The sequence below is a fragment of the Hypanus sabinus genome, chromosome 3, assembly GCF_030144855.1.
Source record: "Hypanus sabinus isolate sHypSab1 chromosome 3, sHypSab1.hap1, whole genome shotgun sequence".
NCBI lineage: Eukaryota > Metazoa > Chordata > Chondrichthyes > Myliobatiformes > Dasyatidae > Hypanus > Hypanus sabinus.
In genome coordinates this window covers 96,489,037-96,510,162 of record NC_082708.1, presented here as the reverse complement: position 1 = coordinate 96,510,162, position 21,126 = coordinate 96,489,037, and the positions used below count along the sequence as shown (strand labels likewise).

The following is a 21,126-nucleotide window of genomic DNA, read 5'->3' as shown; positions in this document are numbered from 1 at the left end:
TAATAAAAATATAACAATAAAATATATAATAACTGTAAAATAATTAAACATACCATATTAATTCTTACCTCCAATACACTGCCAGTAATAAATTTTGTACAGCGTTCACATTTGATTCCAAATTGGGTATGATAATCAGCCTCACAGTAAGGATTCCCATCTCTGCAAAAGGAGCATTTTGCTATATTTTTCTGCTGCAATTATAGCATTTATACTTGTTACAGAGGTAAAGAGTGTAATTCAAACAAGTGGTGAAATGTTACCCAACAAACCCACACCTCAAGCCATGTTGGGCAATGATTTCCCCTTTGTGAAGTTTGAACATTCTAATTAACTTATTGGTGATCCTTACTAAACCATGGAACCACAGAAAATTACAGCACAGAAACAGGCCCTTCGGCCCTTCTTGGCTGTGCCGAACCATTTTTCTGCCTAGTCCCACTGACCTGCACCTGGACCATAACCCTCCATACACTTCTCATCCACGTACCTGTCCAAGTTTTTCTTAAATGTTAAAAGTGAGCCTGCATTTACCACTTCATCTGGCAGCTTATTCCACACTCCCACCACTCTGTGTGAAGAAGCCCTCCCTAATGTTCCCTTTAAATTTTTCCACTTCACCCTTAACCCATGCCCTCTTGTTTTTTTCTCCCCGAGCCTCAGTGCAAAAAGCCTGCTTGCATTCACTCTGTCTATACCCATCATAATTTTATATACCTCTATCAAATCTCCCCTCATTCTTCTATGCTCCAGGGAATAAAGTCCTAACCTATTCAACATTCTTTGTAACTCAGTTTCTCAAGTCCTGGCAACATCCTTGTAAACTCTGCAATCTTTCAACCTTATTAATATCCTTTCTGTAATTAGGTGACCAAAACAGCACACAATACTCCAAATTCAGCCTCACCAGTATCTTATACAACCTCACCATAACATTTCAACTCTTATACTCAGTACTTTAATTTATAAAAGCCAATGTACCAAAAGCTCTCTTTCTGACTTTATCTACTTGTGAAGCCACTTTTAGGGAATTATGTATCTGTATTCCCAGATCCCTCTGTTTTACTGCACTCCTCAGTGTCCTACCTATGTTCTACCTTGGTTTGTCCTTCCAAAGTGCAATACCTCACACTCGTCTGCATTAAACTCCATCTGCCATTTTTCAGCCCATTTTTCCAGCTGGTCCAAATCCCTCTGCAAGCTTTGAAAACCTTCCTCACCGTCCACTACACCTCCAATCATTGTATCATCAGCAAATTTGCTGGCCCAATTTACCACATTATCATCCAGATCATTGATATAGATGACAAATAATGGGCCCAGCACTAATCTCTGTGGCACACCACCAGTCACAGGCCTCCACTCAGAGAAGCAATCCTCCACTACCACTCTCTGGCTTCTCCCATTGAGCCAATGGCTAATCCAATTTACTACCTCACCATGTATACCTAGCGACTGAATCTTCCTAGCTAAACTCCCATGTGGGACCTTGTCAAAGGCCTTACTGAAGTCCATGTAGACAACATCCATTGCCTTCCCTTCATCCACTTTCCTGGTAACCTCCTCCAAAAACTCCAATAGATTGGTTAAGCATGTTCTACCACACACAAAGCCATGTTGACTCTCACTAACAGGTCCCTGTCTATCCAAATACTTGTAGATCCTATCTCTTAGTACTCCTTCCAATAATTTACCTACTACTGATGTCAAATTTACCGGCCTATAATTTCCAGTATTACTTTTAGAGCATTTTTTTAAACAACAGAACAACATGAGCTATCCTCCAATCGTTCGGCACCTTACCCGTAGATACCGACATTTTAAATATATCTGCCAGGGCCCCTGCAATTTCAACACTAGTCTCCTTCAAGATCCGAGAGAATACCCTGTCAGGTCCTGGGGATTTATCTACTCTGATTTGCCTCAAGATAGCAAACACCTCCTCCTCTTCAATCTGTATAGGTTCCATGACCTCACTACCTGTTTGCCTTATTTCCATAGACTCCATACCAGTTTCCTTTGTAAATACAGATGCAAAAAAAAACATTTAAGATCCCCCCATTTCTTTTGGTTCCGTACACAGCCAACCACTCTGATCTTCAAGAGGACCAATTTTATCCCTTACTATCCTTTTGCTCTTAATATACCTGTAGAAGCTCTTAGGATTATCCTTCACCTTGACTGCCAAAGCAACCTCATGTCTTCTTTTAGCCCTCCTGATTTATTTCTTAAGTTTTTTTTTTGCACTTTTTATATTCCTCAAGCACCTTATATGCTCCCTGCTGCCTATACATGTTATACATCTCTCTCTTCTTCTTTATCAGAGTTCCAATATCCTTCGAGAACCAAGGGTCCTTATTCTTATTCACTTTGCCTTTAATGCTGACAGCAACATACAAACTCTGCACTCTCAAAATTTCTCCTTTGAAGGCTTCCCGCTTACCAATCACATCCTTGCCAGAGAACAACCTGTCCCAATCCACACTTTTTAGATCCTTTCCCATTTCTTCAGATTTGGCCTTTTCCCAGTTTAGAACCTCAACCCGAGGACCAGATCTATCTTTATCCATGATCAAGTTGAAACTAATGGTGTTGTGATCACTGGAACCAAAGTGTTCCCCTAAACATACTTCCGTCACCTGTCCTAACTCGTTTCCTAATAGGAGATCTAATATTGCATCCTCTCTAGCTGGTACCTCTATATATTGTTTTAGAAAACTTTCCTAAACACACTTTACAAACTCTAACCCATCTAGACCTTTAACAGTATGGGAGTCCCAATCAATATGTGGAAAATTAAAATCCCCTACTATCACAACTTTATGTTTCCTGCAGTTGTCTATCTCTCTGCAGATTTGCTCCTCCAATTCTCACTGACTATTGGATGGTCTATAATACAACCCCATTAATGTGGTCATATCTTTCCTGTTTCTCAGCTCCACCCATATGGCCTCGGTAGACAAGCCCTCTAATCTGTCCTGCCTGAGCACTGCTGTAACGTTTTCCCTGACTAGCAATGCCACCTCCCCACCCTTTATCCCTCTTCCTCTATCACGTTTGAAACATTGGAATCCTGGAACATTAAGCTGCAGTCCTGCCCCTCCTGTAGCCAAGTTTCACTAATGGCTATAATGTCGTAATTCCATGTGTCAATCCATGCCCTCAGCTCGTCTGCCTTCCCCACAATACTCCTCACATTGAAATTGACACACCTCATAAGATTATTACCACCGCACACAAACCTTCTATTTGTGACTTTGCATGAACTTTTAACATCATTTATTTTCACCCCGCTCCACCATCTGCTCTGGCACTCTAGTTCCCATCCCCCTGCAAATCTAGTTTAAACCCTCCCCAATAGCACTAACAAACATCCCTGCAAGGATACTGGTCCCCCTGCAGTTCAGGTGTAACCCATCTCTCTTGTACAGGTTCCACCTGCCCCAGAAGAGGTCCCAATGATCCTGAAATCTGAAACCCTGCCCCCTACACCAGTTCCTCAGCCACGTGTTCATCCTCCAGAGCATCCTAATCTTACCCTCACTGGCACGTGGCACAGGTAGCAATTCTGAGATTACTACCCTCGAGGTCCTGCTTCTTAACTTCCTACCAAGCTCTCTATACTCACTCTTCAGGACCTCCTCACTCTTTATTCCTACGTCATTGGTACCGATGTGTACCATGACATCTGGCTGCTCACCCTCCCACTTCAGAATGCTGTGCACGCGATCAGAGACATTCCTGACCCTGGAACCTGGGAGGCAACAAACCATCCGGGAGTCTCTGTCATAACCACAGAATCTCCTGTCTGTACCTCTAACTATCGAGTCCCCTATCACTACTGCTCTCCTTGTCTTCCACCCTCCCTTCCGCACTGCGTAACCAGACAGTGCCAGAGATCCGGCTGGCTGCCGCAGCTTGTCCCAGTTAAGTCATTCCCCCCCCCTCCCCAAAACAGTATCCAAATCAGTATACTTGTTGTTGAGGGGAATGGCCACAGGGGAGCCCTGCTCTGCCTGCCCTTTCCCTTTCCCTCACCTGACGGTAACCCAATTACCTGTGCGCTGCTCCTTTGGTGTAGCTACCTCCTTGAAACTACTATCTATAAACTCCTCATTCTCCCAAATGATCCAGAGGTCATCCAGCTCCTGCTCCAGTTCCCTAATGCGGTTTGTTAGGAGCTGCAGGTAGATGCACTTCTTGCAGGTGTCATTGTCAGGGACACCAGAAGTCTCCCTGATTTCCCACATTCTCTCTACTCTAAACAAACAAAACTGAACTTACCGGAAACCTACCCTCACCTCTGCCTATTCACGCCGAAGCCTGTTGAGCCAAAGCCATCCCACTCTGCTCCCTCTCACACCATTGCCCGCTCTCAACGCTGCCCACTGGATATAGTAGTCACCTTTTTAAACCTCTGGCGCACTACGTCATGTGCCTGCACAGTCTAGCCTCTTTTCCCCGAGCAGGTAAAAAAAAAGCTTCTCTCCAAGATTCCTTTCTCCTTCACTCTCAGCCACTTGCTTCAATTTGAATATCTTGAAAAATTCTTAAAACTATCAATGGAGGTCTTACCTTTAAGGAGACATCTAATTAATAGTGGCAACGAATTTATCATAAAAGGAGATCTGCTCAAAACCAACAACTCTGAGGGACCATACAAGAGCAATAATTTCTTCTTTTTGCACAAAGTATACATTTCTGTGACACCGAATCACCAGTCCATCAATTGAGCGTTTTATTATTTTGCAGCTGATATTGATAGCCTGATAAAATTTATGGAGGTATAACTTTTATTCTAAGAAGAAAGCTATTATTTATTTGTGCACTGGAATACTTTAGGGACTAGTGGTTACAGTTCAAACATGTAACACCATTCATGAAAATAGCTACTTAGCCCCACTCTCTGAACTACCATTATTTATTGGATATTTTCTTGTAAACTAAATAACAATTATATAACAATTATAAATGGTGAAAATGTTTTGCATAGCTCAGAATTGTCGCCTATCTATAACAGAAATGTGTCCCAAAATTTATAAAATTTTTGTCCCTTGTTTATTTGTCCAATTATGCAAATCAGGTAACTGCTTTATGCTAAAGTAACATAAAGATTTCTACTTCTAGAAATTAATTTCAGTGCATCATCTAAATCAAAACCTGATGGATTATAGCTTTCAGCCAAGTGTTTTAACATGGTGTACACTGCAACACTAAATATGTTATACTCTGAGATGAAAACTGTAATTGAGCTTTAGAATTGAATCTCAGGATTATGGTTATATTCAATGAATATTCCTTTCATGAGTCATTTTTCTTTCAGTTTACTTGGAAGCTTCTGTTCAGACAGATCTCAGCACTTGTACATGAAACTACAGCAAAATAATTAATGTTTATTATACAATATGTACTTAAAAACCAAGCCTCTGTGCCACATTCTGAACATACAGATAACCATAAAACATACCTTAATAATAGCACATTAAATCTGTACCAAGTTCAGCTGCTAAACCTGGAAAGTTTAAAGATTTGAAGGGTAAGGTAATAATGCACAATTTTATTGTGCTGCAGTTTTACATTAAAAGCTCTTCAGTAAACATTATAGTTGACATTTTGAGGGGAAGAGAGTGAAGGCAGAAATGAATTATGCTCAGAGAGAGTATCATTTTATGTGAATAAAACTGAAAATGATGAAGGTGATTTTTAACTTCATCTGGCCGTAATGTAGTGATCAACCAAAACTGAAAGATTGAAATCAGGTGTTCTATGTAACATGGACCAACCACCTCTCTAGTTTACCACCCATATTCAGGGTGGCGCAGTGGCATGGTGGTTAGCACAATGCTTTACAGTACCAGCCACCTGGGTGCAATTCCCGCTACTACCTGTAAGGAGTTTTTACATTCACCCTGTGACCACATGGGTTTCCTATTGGTGTTCCGGTTTCTTTGCACAATCCAAAGATGTACTGGTTGGTAGGTTAATTGGTCACTGTAAGCTGTCCTGTGATTAGGCTAGGGTTAAATTAGGGTTGGGCAGCATAGCTCAAAAGCACAGAAGGGCCTATTCCACACTATCTCAATAAATAAATATAATAAATATCACTGTGTTAAAAATGACCCCAATAAGATTTGCTAGTACAATTTTTATTCAATGTGTTCCATGTAGCCCATTTGCATTTCTATGCCAAATTGTGCTATTCATCACTTAGGCCAATGCACCAGTCTGCTTCACTTTATGAATCAATTTATTAAATATGACACACATATTATAATTAATATTTGTCAATATTCCACTGAAGGGTTTGTATCTGAAAGACTACCTGGGATGATCTTTTGCTAGATAGTTCCTGTCTAGGTTTCAACATCAAATTTTGTGGTTATGTGCTACACAAATTTCTGGCTTTCAAATCATCAATTTCCCTACCTAATCTATCAAATATATCTTTTTGTTCATGCTTCTGATGCCTTAGACCAATATTCAACCAACTAAATAAATCTGTACAGCGTATCACATAAACAAAATTGTAGCCGTGGTATCTTTGATAACCATGATGTGTATAATTTTACTTTTAGCAAACACCATTTGACATCCATTCTTCCTGTTTTCATCTCACTCATTATACCATGAGAAAGAATTAGGTCATTCAGTTGACTCTGCCATTTGATAATATTTTCCCTTTCAACCCCATTCTCCCTGTAACTTTTGATTCCTTACTGATCAAGAAGCTATCAACTTCCACTTTGAATGCACTCAATGGACACTTTATTAAGTACAACTGTACCTGATTGTAATCCAAATATCTAATTGACCAACTGTTCAGTTGTAGTTCAGACCAAACATCAGAATGGGTAAAAAAAACATGTAATCTAAGTGACTTTGACCATAAAATGATTGATGGTGGTAGATGAGGTGGTTGGTGTATCTCAGAAACTGTAATTTTCATGCACAATAATCTCTGGGGATTTTCAAACACAACGGCCTCTAGAACCATCAAACAATAACCCTTTCATTCATGGTATCATTCTTGTAAACCTGCTCTGGGCCATCTCCAATGCCACCACATTACTTTTCAGATACGGTGCCCAAAACTGTTCACAATACTCCAAATGCGGCCTGGCTAATACCTCAGCATTATATAGAGTCATAGGAAAACACAGCATAGAAACAGGCCCATCTAGTCTGTGCCAAATGATTTAAATGGCCTAGCCCCATTGACCTGCACCTGGACCATTACTCCCCATACCCTTCTATCCATGTACCAATCAAAACTCTCTTGGACAATGAAATCAAAGTCACATCTACCACCTGCACTGGCAGTTTGTTCTACACTCTCAACACCCTCTGAGTGAAGAAGTTTCCCTTCACATTTCCCTTAAACATTTCACTCTTCAGCCTTAACCAATGACCTCTAGTTGTAGCCTCACCCAACTCTGTGGAAAAAACCTACTTACATTTACCTTATCTATATCTCTCATAAGTTTATATACCTCTATTAAATCTCTCCTTAATCTTCTACGTTTCAAGGAATAAGTACTAACCTACTCAATCTTACCAGGTTCTCCAGATCTGGCAACATCCTTGTAATGTTTCTCTGCACTCTCTTAACATTCTTTAACACTCTTATTTACATTCTTTTCTCTAGGCAGTTGACCAAAACTGCACACAATACTCCAAATTAGGCCTCACCAATATCTTATACAACTTGAACATAACATCCCAACTCCTGTACTCAATACTTTGATCTATGAAGGCAAGTGTGCCAAAAAATTTCTTTATGTCACTACTTTCAATGAATTATGGATCTGAATTCTGAGATCCTTTTGCTCTACAGCACTCACTACACACAGTAGATGACCCCAACAGACTCACGGGTGATGTGTTGCCTCACCTGGAAGGACTGTTTGGGGCCCTGAATGATAGTAAGGGAGGAGGTGTAGTAACAGGTGTAGCACTTGTTCTACTTGCAAGGGTAAGTGCCAGGAGGGAGATGTGTAGAGAGGGCTGAATGGACAAGGGAGTTGCATAGGGAGTGATGCTACGGAAAACAGAAAGTTGGGGGGGGGGAGAGGGTAAGATGTGCTTGATGGTGGGATCCAGTTGGAGATGACGGAAGTTCTGTAGAATTATGTGCTGGATGCAGAGGATGGTGGGGTAGTAGGTGAGGACAAGAGGAACCTTATCCCTGGTAGAGTAGTGGGAGGATGGAGTGAGAGCAGACATGCACAGAATGGAACAGATGCGGTTGAAGGCAGCATTGATGGTGGAGGAAGGGAAGCCCCTTTCTTTGAAAAAGGAGGACATCTCCTTCATTCTGGAATGAAAAACCTCCTCCTGAGAGCAGATACAGTGGAAATGAAGAAATTGAGAGAAGGGGATGGCGTTTTTACAAGTAACAGGGTCGGAAGAGGTATAGTGCAAGTAAGCTGTGAGAGTCTGTGGGTTTATAATAGACATCAATAGATAAGCTGTCTCCAGAGATAGAGAAATTGAGAAAGTTGGTGGGTGGGGGTGTGGGAGAGGAGATGTTGGAAGTGAACCAGGTAAATTTGAGGGCAGTGTAGAATTTGGAGGCAAAGTTGATGAAGCTGATGAGCTCTGCATGGGTGCAGAAAGCAGCACTAATGCATTTGACGTAGTATAAGAAAAGTGGGGGAGTCACACCAGTGTAGGCTTGGAATATAGACTGTTTTATGTAGCCAACAAAAAGGCAGGCATAGCTGGGATTCATGTGAATACCTATGTTTGAAGGAACCTTTTGTTTGAAGGAAGAGGGAGGAGCCAAAGGAAAAAATATTAAGAGTGAGGACAAGTTCCACTAGATGGAGAAATATAGTGATGGAGGGGAACTGTTTGGGTCTGGTGTCCTGAAAGAAACTGAGAGCTTTGAGGCCTTCCTGAAGGGGGGGGTGGGGGGTGAGTGTGTATAGGGACTGGACGTCCATGGTGAAAATAAGATGATGGGGGCCAGGGAACTTGAAATCATTGAAAAGATCCAGAGTTTATGAAGTGTCACAGATGTAGGTAGGAAGGGACTGAACTAGGGGAATAAAACAGAGTCAAGATATGCAGATATGAGTTCAGTTGGGCAGAAATAAGCTGAAACAATGAGTCTACCTGGACAAGCAGGTTTGTGGATCTTGGGAAGAAGGTAGAAATGGGAACTGTGGGGTGCGGGAACTATGACCACCACCACCCACCCCCCACCCCCCAATCTTGGTGTCATCTGCAAATTTGTTGATTCTGTTAACCATATTATCATCCAGATTATTGATATAGGTAACAAACAACAGAACCAGCACTGATCCTTGCACCACTTCACTAGTCACTGGCCTCCAGAGAGGCAATTATTTACTACCACTTTCTGGCTTCTTTCACAAAGCTGTCGTCTAACCAATTTACTACCTCACCTTGAATGCCAAACAACTGAACCTTCTTAACTAATCTCCCATTTGGGAACTTGTCAAATACCTTGCTGAAGTCCATGTCGAGAACATCAACTGCCCTGTGTTCCTCAACTTTTCCAGTAACTTCCTCAAATAACTCTATAAGATTGGTTAGATATGACCTACCATGCACAAAGCCATGTTGACCATCCCTATCAGTCCCTTTCCATCTGAATACCCATTTATCCGGTCCCTTAGAATACTTTCGCACTATTGTTGTCAGCTCACCGGCCAATAATTTCCTGGTTTATTTTTAGGCCCTTTCTTAAAAAGCAGAACAACTTTAGCTATCCTCCAATCCTCTGATACCCCACCGGAGGTGATTTAAATATCTCTGCTAGGGCCCCTGCAATTTCTGCATTTGCCTCCCACAGGGTCCGAGGGAACACTTTGTCAAGTTCTGGGGATTTGTCAACCCTAATTTGTTCAAGACAACAAACAGCTTCTCCTCTGTAATTTGTATAAGGTTCACGAGCTTGCTGTTGTTTTGCCTCACTTCTACAGATTCTGTATCCATCTCCTGACTAAATACAGACACAAAAATCAACTTAAGACTTCTCCCATCTCTTTTCACTCCATGTATCAATCTTCTCAGTAACTTTCAATTCCTTGCCTCATCTTCACCATGAATATTCAGTACACTTCTCTACCCCATTAAAAAGGCCTCAAAGCTCTCTATATTCTTGACAAAAGAACCAACCAATCCCCCCTCCACCACCATCTTCCTCCATCTGCCAGAACTGTTCACCTTAAACACATTTTCCTTTGGCTCTTCCGACCTTCTCCAAACTCATGGTGTAGCCATGGGTGTTCACATGGGCCCCAGCTATGCCTGCCTCTTCATTGGCTACATAGAACAATCCATGTTTGAACCCTTGCCTGGTTATATTCCTCAACTCTCCCTCTACTGCATTGACAACTGCATTGATGCTGCTTCATGCACCCATGCTGAGCTCATACATTGTATCAAATTTTCCTCTACTTCCACCCTACTCATAAATTCATTTACTCCCTCTGACACCTCCCTCCCCTTTCTTGATCTCAACTGGCATCTTTTATAAACCTACAAATTCCTACAGTTATCTCAACTATACCTCTTCCCTCCCCTACCTCATGTAAAAATGCTATTACCTTTTCTCAGTTTCTTCACCCCCATCACATCTGTTCCCAAGATGTGGCTTTCCGTTCAAAAATGGCTTTCCCACACTCTACTATTGATGCTGCCCTCACCAACATCTCCTCCATTTCCCACTATCTTAATAGTGATGGAGTTCCCCTTGTCCTGCTGAGTTCCTCCAGCATTTTGTGGGTGTTCCATATATTGATTACCATTCTGATCTTCCAGAGGACTAATTTTGTCCCTTACTATCCTTTTGCTCTTAACATATCTGTAGAACCCTTTACGACTTTCCTTCACTTTATCTGCTAGAACATCTTCATGCCTTCTTTTAGGCCTAATTTCTTTAAGTGTTCTCTTGCACTTCTTATACTCATCAAGAACCTTATTTTTTCCTAACTGCCTATATCTGCTATGCACCTCCTTTTTATTCTTATCCACAGCCTCAATATTTTGCAAAAACCGAGATCCTCTAAACCTTACCTTTTATTTTGACAGACACATACAAGCTTTGTTCTCTCAAAACTTCACTTTTGAAGGCTTCCAGTTACCAAGTACACCTTTGCCAGAAAACAACCTGTCCCAATCCACACTTGCCAGATCCTTTCAGAGAGCATCAAAATTGGCCTTTCTCCAATTTAGAATCTCAACCAGAGGACCAGATCTATCCTTTTCCAGACTTACCTTGAAACTAATGGCTTTGTGATCACTAGGTCACAGGGCACCTTGCCCTGTCTCATTCCCTATTAGCAGATCCAGTATCACACAGATCAGTATCCAGTTAGGACCTCTATGTACTGATTAAGGAAACTTTGCTGACACATTTGAGAAGCCCTGTTCCATCTAGTCCTTTTACAATTTGAGAGTCCCAGTCAATATGTGGTAAGTTAAAATCACCTACTATCACAACCTTCTGTCTCTTGCAACAGTTTGCGATCTCTCTAGAAATTTGTTCCTCTAAATCGTGCAGACTATTGGGTAGTTTATAATAATGCTCCAGTAATGTGGCTTCTTTTTTATTCTTCAGTTCCACCCATAAAAAACTCACTAGACTAGTTTTCACTACAAAACAATGTACAAAACAACAGAATCCTGAAATATTGAGCTGCCAGTCCTGCCCCTCACATCCTTGCTTTTATATCCTAATCCTCTCAAAATGAATGCTAACATTGACTCAGCCTGCAAGTTCACTTTTAAGAATTTAAGAAATTCTGCACTAGGATTCTCAAGTGCCAATACACCACTGATTTCTGAATTTACTCTGTTTAGAAAATAGTCTATGCCTTTATTTCTTCCATTGCATGACTGTATACTTTCATACACTATACTCTATCTAAGTATACATATACAATGCTGGAAGAACTCAGCAGGTCTTACTCTGAGCAACTATAGGTAGAGCAACTATACTCTATCTGCCAGTTCTTTGCCCATTTTTCCTGATCTGTCCTTCTGCAGACTCCATGCTTCCTCAACACTACCTGCCTTCCACTTATCTTTTTATCATCTGGTAACTTGGTCATAAAACCGGCAATTCCAGATCATTAACACAACATGGAATTTAACAGACCCGACACCAACCCCTGTGGTGCACCACTAGTCTCTAGCAGCCAACCTGAATAGTCCTCTTACATTGCTATTATTTGCTTCCTGCCAGTCAACCAATCTTCTGTCAATGCTACTATCTCTCCTGTAATACAATAGGCTCTTATCTTGTTTAGTAGCCTTATGTGTAGCACCTTGTCAAAGGCCTTCTGAAATGCGAGTCAGGATTACTCCTTAAGGAAACCAGGCTGACATCGGCCTATTTTATTGTGTGCCTCCAAATACCCTGAAAACTTATCCTGGCCGACCATTAAGATTAGGCTAATTAACCTATAGCATCCTTTCTTTCGCCTCTGAGCCTTCTTAAGAAATGGAGCGATATTTTCAATTTTTTTAGTCCTCCAGAATCATTTCAGAATCTAGTGGTTCTTGAAAGATCATTACTAATGTCTCTACAATCTCTTCAGCTACCTCTTTTAGACCCTAGGATATAGTCTGTCTGGTTCAGATGACTTACTACTTTCAGACACTGCAGCTTCCCGAGTACTTCCTTAGTAATAGTGACTATACTCACTTCTTCCCCCAGCCCTGACACACTTGAATTTCTAGCACATTGTTGGTATTTTCCATGATAGAGAATGATACACTTAGTTTGTTTGCTATTTCTTTGTTTATTACCATCTCTCCAGCATAATTTTCCAGCAGTCCAATATCTATTCTTGCCTCTCATTTACTCTTTATATATCTCCAAGAACTTCTGGTATCGTCTTTTACATAATTGGCTAGCTTACCTTCATATTTCATCTTGTCTTTCTTTACTTTTTTTAAAACTGTATCTGTTGGTTTTTAAAAGCTTTTGAATCTTCCTGCTTCCCACTAATTTTTGCTATATCGTATGCCCTCTTTTTTTGCTTTTATGATTTAACTTCTTTTGTTAGCCACAATTACCTCATCCTTTCTTCTTACAGATATAAATATTCTGTGCCTTCTAAGTTGTTCCCAGAAACTCCAACCACTGCCCTTCTGCTACAATAGTGCCTGCACTCAGGGTTCATCTCTGCTAGTTTCTCCTTCCAATCAACTTTTACCAACTCCGCTCTCTCATTCCTTTATTCCAGTTACCTTTATTCCAATGTAACAACAATACATCTGATTTTAGTTTCTCCCCCTCAAACTGCAGGGTAAATTCTATCATAATATGATCACTGTCTCCTAAGGGTTCCTTTATCTTAAGCTCCTAAAGCAAATCTGCTTTATTACACAACACCAATCCAGAAATGCCATATCCCTAATGGGCTCAGACACAAGCTGCTCTGAAAGGCCATCTCATGGGCATTCTATAAATTCCTGTTCTTGGGATCCAGCACCAACCTGATTTTCCCAATCTACCTGCATTTTGAAATCCCCCTTAACTATCATAATATTGCCATTTTTACATACCCTGCCACACCAAACTCTCAAGTGCGATATTTAAATAGAAAAAAATGTTAGTTTAAAGTTTAAAATATTTAATCTTCAAAAGAATTCCAAATAAAATATTGAGATATAATCAATTTGCTGCTTCAATACTTGAAAATGTTTGAATGAGTTACGGGTTGAACAAATAAAAGTATGTAGATCAGAAATGACAGGACCAACTCTTTTACTCTTTCTTTTATAATGTTCTAAAAACTGAAAGAAATTGCTTTTGCTGTGATTGATGGAATGAACTGCATCTTTTGATCTGACAATATGGCTAAAGTTTCCAAAACTTGTAGAAATAGTTGCCAGCTTTCATATTGGTACAAACATAAAGCATTTAGTTTTTTTTTTAAATATAGCTTCTTTTTTTTTACAAATCTAGTGTTATTCATTGGTACTAGACCACTTCAAAATAATCCATTTCATCTGACAGGAAACAATGGAAAAAATGATCACGACATTAAGAAATCATGGTACCAGAAATATATTAAATTCTGATCAGGACTGTTACAACTCATCATTAGCACTTCAGCAATTGCAGTCACCACATTTTTAGTTAATTTTCTAGTCTGCAAAATGATGTGTAAAAGAAACTGTTGTTTGTTGATTATAGCTAACCTTCTATAATTTGCTACGGTAATTAGTAAGTCATGAAAATTTAATCTATCATGTCATAATATTAATCGAAGGATGTTTTGTCTGAGGTTCATTTCTCTATCAGTTCATGAATAAAATTAATTCAACCATGTTTAATCATCAAGATTGTTATGAAACAAATTTGTTGTAAATGTTGTACTATTGAGGTACTAAATGTGGTACAGTTACTAATTTTTCTTATGTATTGTGGTTTACAGTAATTGCCTGTAAATTCCAAACGATTATTTCGTCTTACCATCCTCTGTCACAGCTCCACAGAATTTTAAATTAAATCAGTCTATTTCCAGATATACCACTCATAATTTCATCATTGGAATTTTTGCTTTAATGCCCACAAAAAATTTGTTCATTGTTATACTGGAGAATAATTAGAAAGGCAGCGCCATCTTAATTTTTTAATATTTACATTCATCGACCATTTTTTCAAACTGCCTGTGGGATAACTCCAAATAATAGAGCACAAGAGACTAAATTTCTACAGCTGCACCAAATATGTGCTTATGCGATGCAGCTGTATGAACTCTAAAAACCTTAAAGGAGATCCATGTGCAATTTCTACACATTAATGTTAAAATTTAGGTTTTGCGATTTTAAACTAAAATTCATTTTAAATTCTTCTAATCTGGAGGTTAGAAGCAACATTCAACATTGATAAGAATGCAAAGCAGGTGGTACAGAAAGCAGGTGGTACAGTTGCCTCTTATTAACCACCGGGCCATCTTACTTTCTACCTAAGTTAATGGAAAGTAAAATTAAGAAAACAGGAAAGTCGATGGCTGATCCCACACTTCTCGATTTGCAACCCCAGCAAATCTGATATTTAAGACTCATCCCCATATCCTTTGAACAAACTGAACTTACTTGCAGATATACTCAGCAGATAAGGCTTTCCCACAAGTGTGACACCTAAAGCAGCCTAGATGCCACTGCTTATCTAGAGCTACCAAGGATTGTCCATTTTTAATTTCCACACCACAGCCTTCACAGTCTGCAAAAAGAAACAGAATTGATTCAATTCCTGGTTAAGAGGTTTTCCGGATCCTGAAGAATATTTCACAAATAAAAACTAAAGATGCTTATATATTAGATGGAATATTCTTGAGGGATCATCCGTTGTGGCTACATGGGTAGAATTTAGAACCAAGAAGGGAATGGTCATTGCTCCCCAATAGTCAGAGGGATTGGAGGAGCAAACATGTGGAGAGATCACAGATACATAACAGAGTGGGAAGATTTTAACTTCCCTAATATTGAATGGGCCAACCATAGTGTGGAAAGTTTGGGTGAAGTGGAATTTAAGAAATGTGTCCAAGAAAACGCAAGGAAATAGGTGAAATGAGTGGTGATGCCTTTGACAGTAAGGAATTAGCAGAGAGGAAGTAGTGGAGGCTTTAAAGTGCACAAAGGTGGATAAATACCTAGTTTCTGGCTTGGTGCAATCCCAGACATCGCAGGAAGATAGAAAAGAAGCCGCAGAAGCTCTTGCTTCATCTTTGACCACAGGTAATGGGTTCTGGTGACCACAGACTGACTGATGTGGCAGAATATTTTAAAAGAAAGATAGCAAAAATGATGATAGATGCTGCTTTCTTGTGGCACTATATCTCATAAATGTGCTCAACAGTGGGGACAGCTTTATCTGTGATGGACTGGGCTCTGTCTATCAATTTCTATAAACTTTTCATTCATGGACATCAGCGTTTCCATTCCAGGCCTGCTTGCAATCAGTCAAGATACTCTGCGCTGGCTATCTATAGAAGTTAGTCAGAGTTTTAGAAGACATGCAGAATCTATGCAGACTTTTAAGAAAATAGAGGTGTTATTGTGGCTTATTTGTTATGGTACTTATATGTTGATCCCAGGACAGATCCTCTGATTTGGTAATGCCAAGGAATTTAAAGTTATTGACCCTCACCACCTCCAATCCCTTAATAATGACCAGCTCAGTGACCTCTGGTTTCCTCTTCCTGTAGTCAATAATCAGCTCTTCTGTTTTGCTGACATTAATTGAGAGGTTATTGTTGTGGCATCATTCAACCAGATTTTCAATCTCCCTCCTATATGCTAATTCATCACCACTTTTGACTTGGCCAACAACAGTGGTATTGTCAGCAAACTTAACTATGGCATTCCAGCTGTACTCACCACATGAAGATATAAAACAAGTAGAGCAGAGAATAAGCATACAGTCCTGCGTTGCACCTATACTGATGGTGTGTGTGGAGGAGATGATATTGTTCATCTTTACTGACTGGGGTCTGCAGGTGAGACCATCTAGGATCCTGATGCAAAACAAGGTGGTTCGAAGCTTAGTGATTTGGTTTGAGGGGATGATAGTGTTGAATCCTGAGCTGCATTCAAAGAAGAGCATCCTGATGTACGTACCTTTGGACATTTGTCCTGTGACCACATGGATTTTCTCTTGGTGTTCAAGTTTCCTCCCACATTACAAAGGAAGAGAATAGATGGTGGGGGGGGGGGGGGGAGTAGTTACAAGATTGCTCCAAGAGCTAATAAAGACTTGATAAGCCTCCTTTTATATCATAAAGGAATTTGGAAATATGCTAAAGACTTATTAGAATGCCTTCTGGAATAAGGAATTATAGTTGCAAACACAGAATAGAGAAGTTGGGACTCTTCATCAGAGAAGGCACAGGAGAGATCTGATAGGCATATAGGAGAGTTGCATATCAGGAGGGGTCTGAACAGAGTGGATTGTGAGAGGCTCTTCTCCACTGTTGCAAGAACTGAGGATTAGAGGTCACAGGTATAAAAGAATTAATAATGAGACAAAGATAAGCTGTTTTACACTGTGTGTGGTTGGAATTTGAGATGCAGTGTCTGCACTTGTGATGATGAAAAGTTTCACTGTGGCCTTCAACTGGGATGAATGGATGAATTAGCTGCTCTGTATAGAGCTGTAAATGACATGCATGATGGAAGAAATAGCCTCCTTTTGTGCTGTAAGAAACTTATGCTTCTATTTCATGACAGACACACTGCTACCTGTTTTATATTGACAAAGTTCTAAAAATGTTTCACAGGACAGATAATTGATCCTTCAAAAATATTCTGTCAATGTCCAGCAGAAAGCAAACATACTTACTTATAGGAGATTGAGCTGACGCATGTTTAAGATTGGCATTCGGAGACTGAGAACATTTTTGACAAATGCATTCCTTTCCATTGAAAGTGACCCGGTCTCCAGGAGGAAAGGGCTGCCTGAAAAGTAAAAAAAAAGCTTTATCAAGTTAAATTTAGTTTCAATAATAGCGTTTATTAAATATCTCCAAGGGTGAGTGTGGAATGAGCTGCCAGATGAAGTGGTAAATGCGGGCTCACTTTTAACATTTAAGAAAAACTTGGACAGGTACATGGATGAGAAGTGAATGGAGGGATATGGGCCAGGTGCAGGTCAGTGGGACTAGGCCTGTTTCTGTGCTGTAATGTTCTATGGAAAAATCAAATTTAAATCTCATGATTCAACCCTTTAATCTTGTTTTAAAGATGATTTTTTCCTAAGAAAATCACTTCAACTTCAAAAGTTACCTTTGATGACTACAAGATTAGAACATGGCTCGCTCACTCTTACAATTACATTGGACAGAACATATTCCTAGAATTTGGAAATACAGTATGTGATCATTTAACACAAACTCTTAAGACACCACTTGGCACAGATGGCTGATATTAGACCTGAAATCAAAAATAATCCTGTCATTGCACAGTAGCTCCAATCTCGGTCTCCAATTCATCCAGTCTGAGGTTTCAGATATACAGGTAAGTGAATGTTAAAATATTAGGGGGATACGTGGAAATTCAGACTAGCTTAGATGGGCTGCTTGGTGAGCATTAACATTGGACAAGGGCCTGTTACTATGCTATATAACTCCATGTCATCAAAAACATTATATCATACACAACACACACAAAATGCTGGAGGAACTCAGCAGGGCAGGCAGCATCTATGGAAATGAATAAACAGTCGATGTTTCTGGTCGAGATCCTTCTTCAAGACATCATGTTCAATGGTTTAAAATCAAATCCATATTTACTTGACATATTTTTTCATTATCATGACTATGTCAGCTCTCAGAGTATTCCCATCAGCTTTGTTCTCCTATTCCCCATTTATTTCTGGGCTGGCACTGTAGGTAAGTGATTAGTCTAAAGCTACTAAAGCACCAGTGATTCGGGTTCAATTCCTACCACTCTCAGTAAGGAGTTTGCACGTTCTCTCCTCTGGATCCCTCCCATATTCCAAAGATGTATGGGTTAGGGCGTTAATTGGTAACATGGGTGTAGATGGGCAGCACAGGCTTGTTGGGCTGGAAGAAGCTGTTACCCTGCTGCATCTCTAAATCTAAAATCTAAATGTAAACATAACATATTTAAAGCATTTCAGTATAAATCATTGACAGTACAGATTTGTATTTAAGAATCATGCAATTAAAAATTTACAATATGAATGCCATCTTTAACCATTCTTCACTTTGTTTAATTATTTACCAAATGTTCCAATGCACCAAATTACTCAAATGATTTTTAAAAGAACTCCATTGGATACGGTTTCCTCAGTATATGAAAAATCTGATGTTCAACATGTAAGACCATAAGACATAGGAGCAGAATTAGGCCATTCAGCCCATCATGTCTGCTCAGCCATTCAATCATGGCCGACCCTTTTCTCCCCTCCTCAGCCCCACTCCCTAGTCTTCTTCCCATAACCTTTGATGCCGTATCCAATCAAAAACCTATCAAACTCCACCTTAAATACACCCAACGACCTGGCCTCCACACCCTCTGGCTAGAGAAATTTCTCCACATCTGTGTTTTAAGTGGTTGCCCCTCTATACTGAGGCAGTGGCCTAGACTGAACATCCTTTCCACATCTACTCTGTCCAGGCCTTTCAACATTTGAAAGGTTTCAATGAGATTTTCTCTCATCCTTCTAAATTCCAGCGAGTACAGACCCAGAACCATCAAACATTCCTCATATGATAACCCTTTCAGTCCAGCAATCATCCTTGTGAACATCTTCTGAACCCTCTCCAATGCCAGTACATCATTTCTTAGATGAGGGGATGGAAACAGTTCAAAATATTCTAGGTGAGGCCTCACCAGTGCCTTATAAAGCCTCAGCATCACATCCTTGCTCTTGTATTCTAGACATCTTGAAATGAATGCTAACATTGCATTTGCCTTCCTCACCAATGACTCAACCTGCAAGTTAACCTTTAGGGTGTTCTGTACAAGGACTCCAAAGTCCCTATGCATCTCAGATTTTTCAATTTTCTCCATTTAGAAAATAGTCTGCATATTTATTTCTACTACCAAAGTATACGATCGTGCATTTTCCAACACTGTATTTCATTTACCCATTCTCCCAATCTATCTAAGTCCTTCTGCAGCCTACCTGTTTCCTCAACACTACCTTCGTATCATCTGCAAACTTGGCAACAAAGCCATCCATTCCATTATCTAAATCATTGATATACAGCATAAAAATAAGTGGTCCCAACACTGACCCCTGCAGAACACCACTAGGCAGCCAACTAGATAAAGATCCTTTCTTTCCCATTCACTGTCTCCTACCAATCAGCCAATGCTCTAACCATGCCAGTAACTTTCCTGTAATACCATGGGTTCTTAACTTGGTAAGCAGCCTCACATATGACTCCTTGTCAAAGGCCTTCTGAAAGCCCAAATATATAACATCCACTGCATCCCCTTTATCTATCCTACATGTAATCTCCTCAAAGAATTCCAACAGGTTCATCAGGCAAGATTTTCCTGCAAGGAAACCATGCCCACTTTGTCTTATCTTGTCCTGTGTCACCAAGTACTCCATGACCTCATCCTTAACAGTTGATTCCATATGGCTTGCAATTAATTTTAATTGACATTTCTACAAAATAATACAGCCCATAAAACATCCAGTGCCACAAACCACTTTCAGCTTTATTTGACTGTAGACAAATTGGGGCTTCAGACTGTGGTCTACAGGCCACAGAACTTTACTTGGCTCACCAGAGTCCCTTCTAATTTTTCAAAAGTTAAATATGGTAATCTGCTTTTCTTGACCGATGTTAAGAGATACTTTAAAAGATCAAAGATTTGGCCATTGTCTGTTAGAAAATTGTGGTTAGTGCAGAATAGCCTTGATCTTTGTCTGAAATTTCAAAGGAATCTACAAATGCATATTTAAGCACACTCCAATCAAAAGTAAATATTGCTTAGCTTGTTGAAGACATGCCCACCTGAAAATTAGATCAGCAGCTTTATTGGCATTAAATCAGTGTGATTTCCTATCATTTACCTATACTTGGCCATTCATTCTCTATCAAGAAAAAAGTTTATATTTGCCTGAATGAATACATTTCATCTGAAGCCAGATTCTGCAAAATAAGCATGTGTTCCCATAATGCAATGAAAGTGTTAGCACAAACATTAGGTACTTGAAAGCACAAATTGGATGAAAAGTTCATAAGTTGTGATCTGCATTAGTAAGATCCAGTTCAACAAGTAATACATCTAACCTGCAGGATTTAAGATGTCACCTAGGATATTGTCAAAGTCACATCTGAGTTTATTGTCATATGCACAGGTGTAACAAGAAGCTTAGTTGCATCAGCATTAGAGACACAACATTCAGAAGAAAAGTAATTCTAATTCTTTTCAACTCCATAATGTCATGTGTCTCCATTCTCTTCTCATTCATGTGCCTATCTAAGAGCCTCTTAAATGCCTCTATCATTTGCCTCCAACACCTACCCTTGGCAGTGTATTCACAACAGTCACCACTCTTTGGGAAAATAAACTTACCCGGCACAACACATTTGAACTTATACCACCTCACACTAAATGCATTTCATATAGTATTAGACATTTCCTTTCTGGGAA

The 21,126-nt window shown here is 39.8% G+C and overlaps 1 protein-coding gene across 1 annotated transcript in view; it reads right to left on the bottom strand.

The window, feature by feature from the left end:
* ablim2 (actin binding LIM protein family, member 2) overlaps positions 1-21,126 on the bottom strand; it is a 293,837-nt gene that overhangs the window by 110,014 nt on the left and 162,697 nt on the right. Inside the window, exons 4-6 of the mRNA XM_059964839.1 lie at positions 17,330-17,445; positions 15,085-15,211; positions 69-162 (exon numbers count right to left, since the gene is read on the bottom strand). Of these exons, the coding sequence (XP_059820822.1) occupies positions 69-162; positions 15,085-15,211; positions 17,330-17,445 (337 nt within the window). The remainder of the gene's footprint in view (positions 1-68; positions 163-15,084; positions 15,212-17,329; positions 17,446-21,126) is intronic.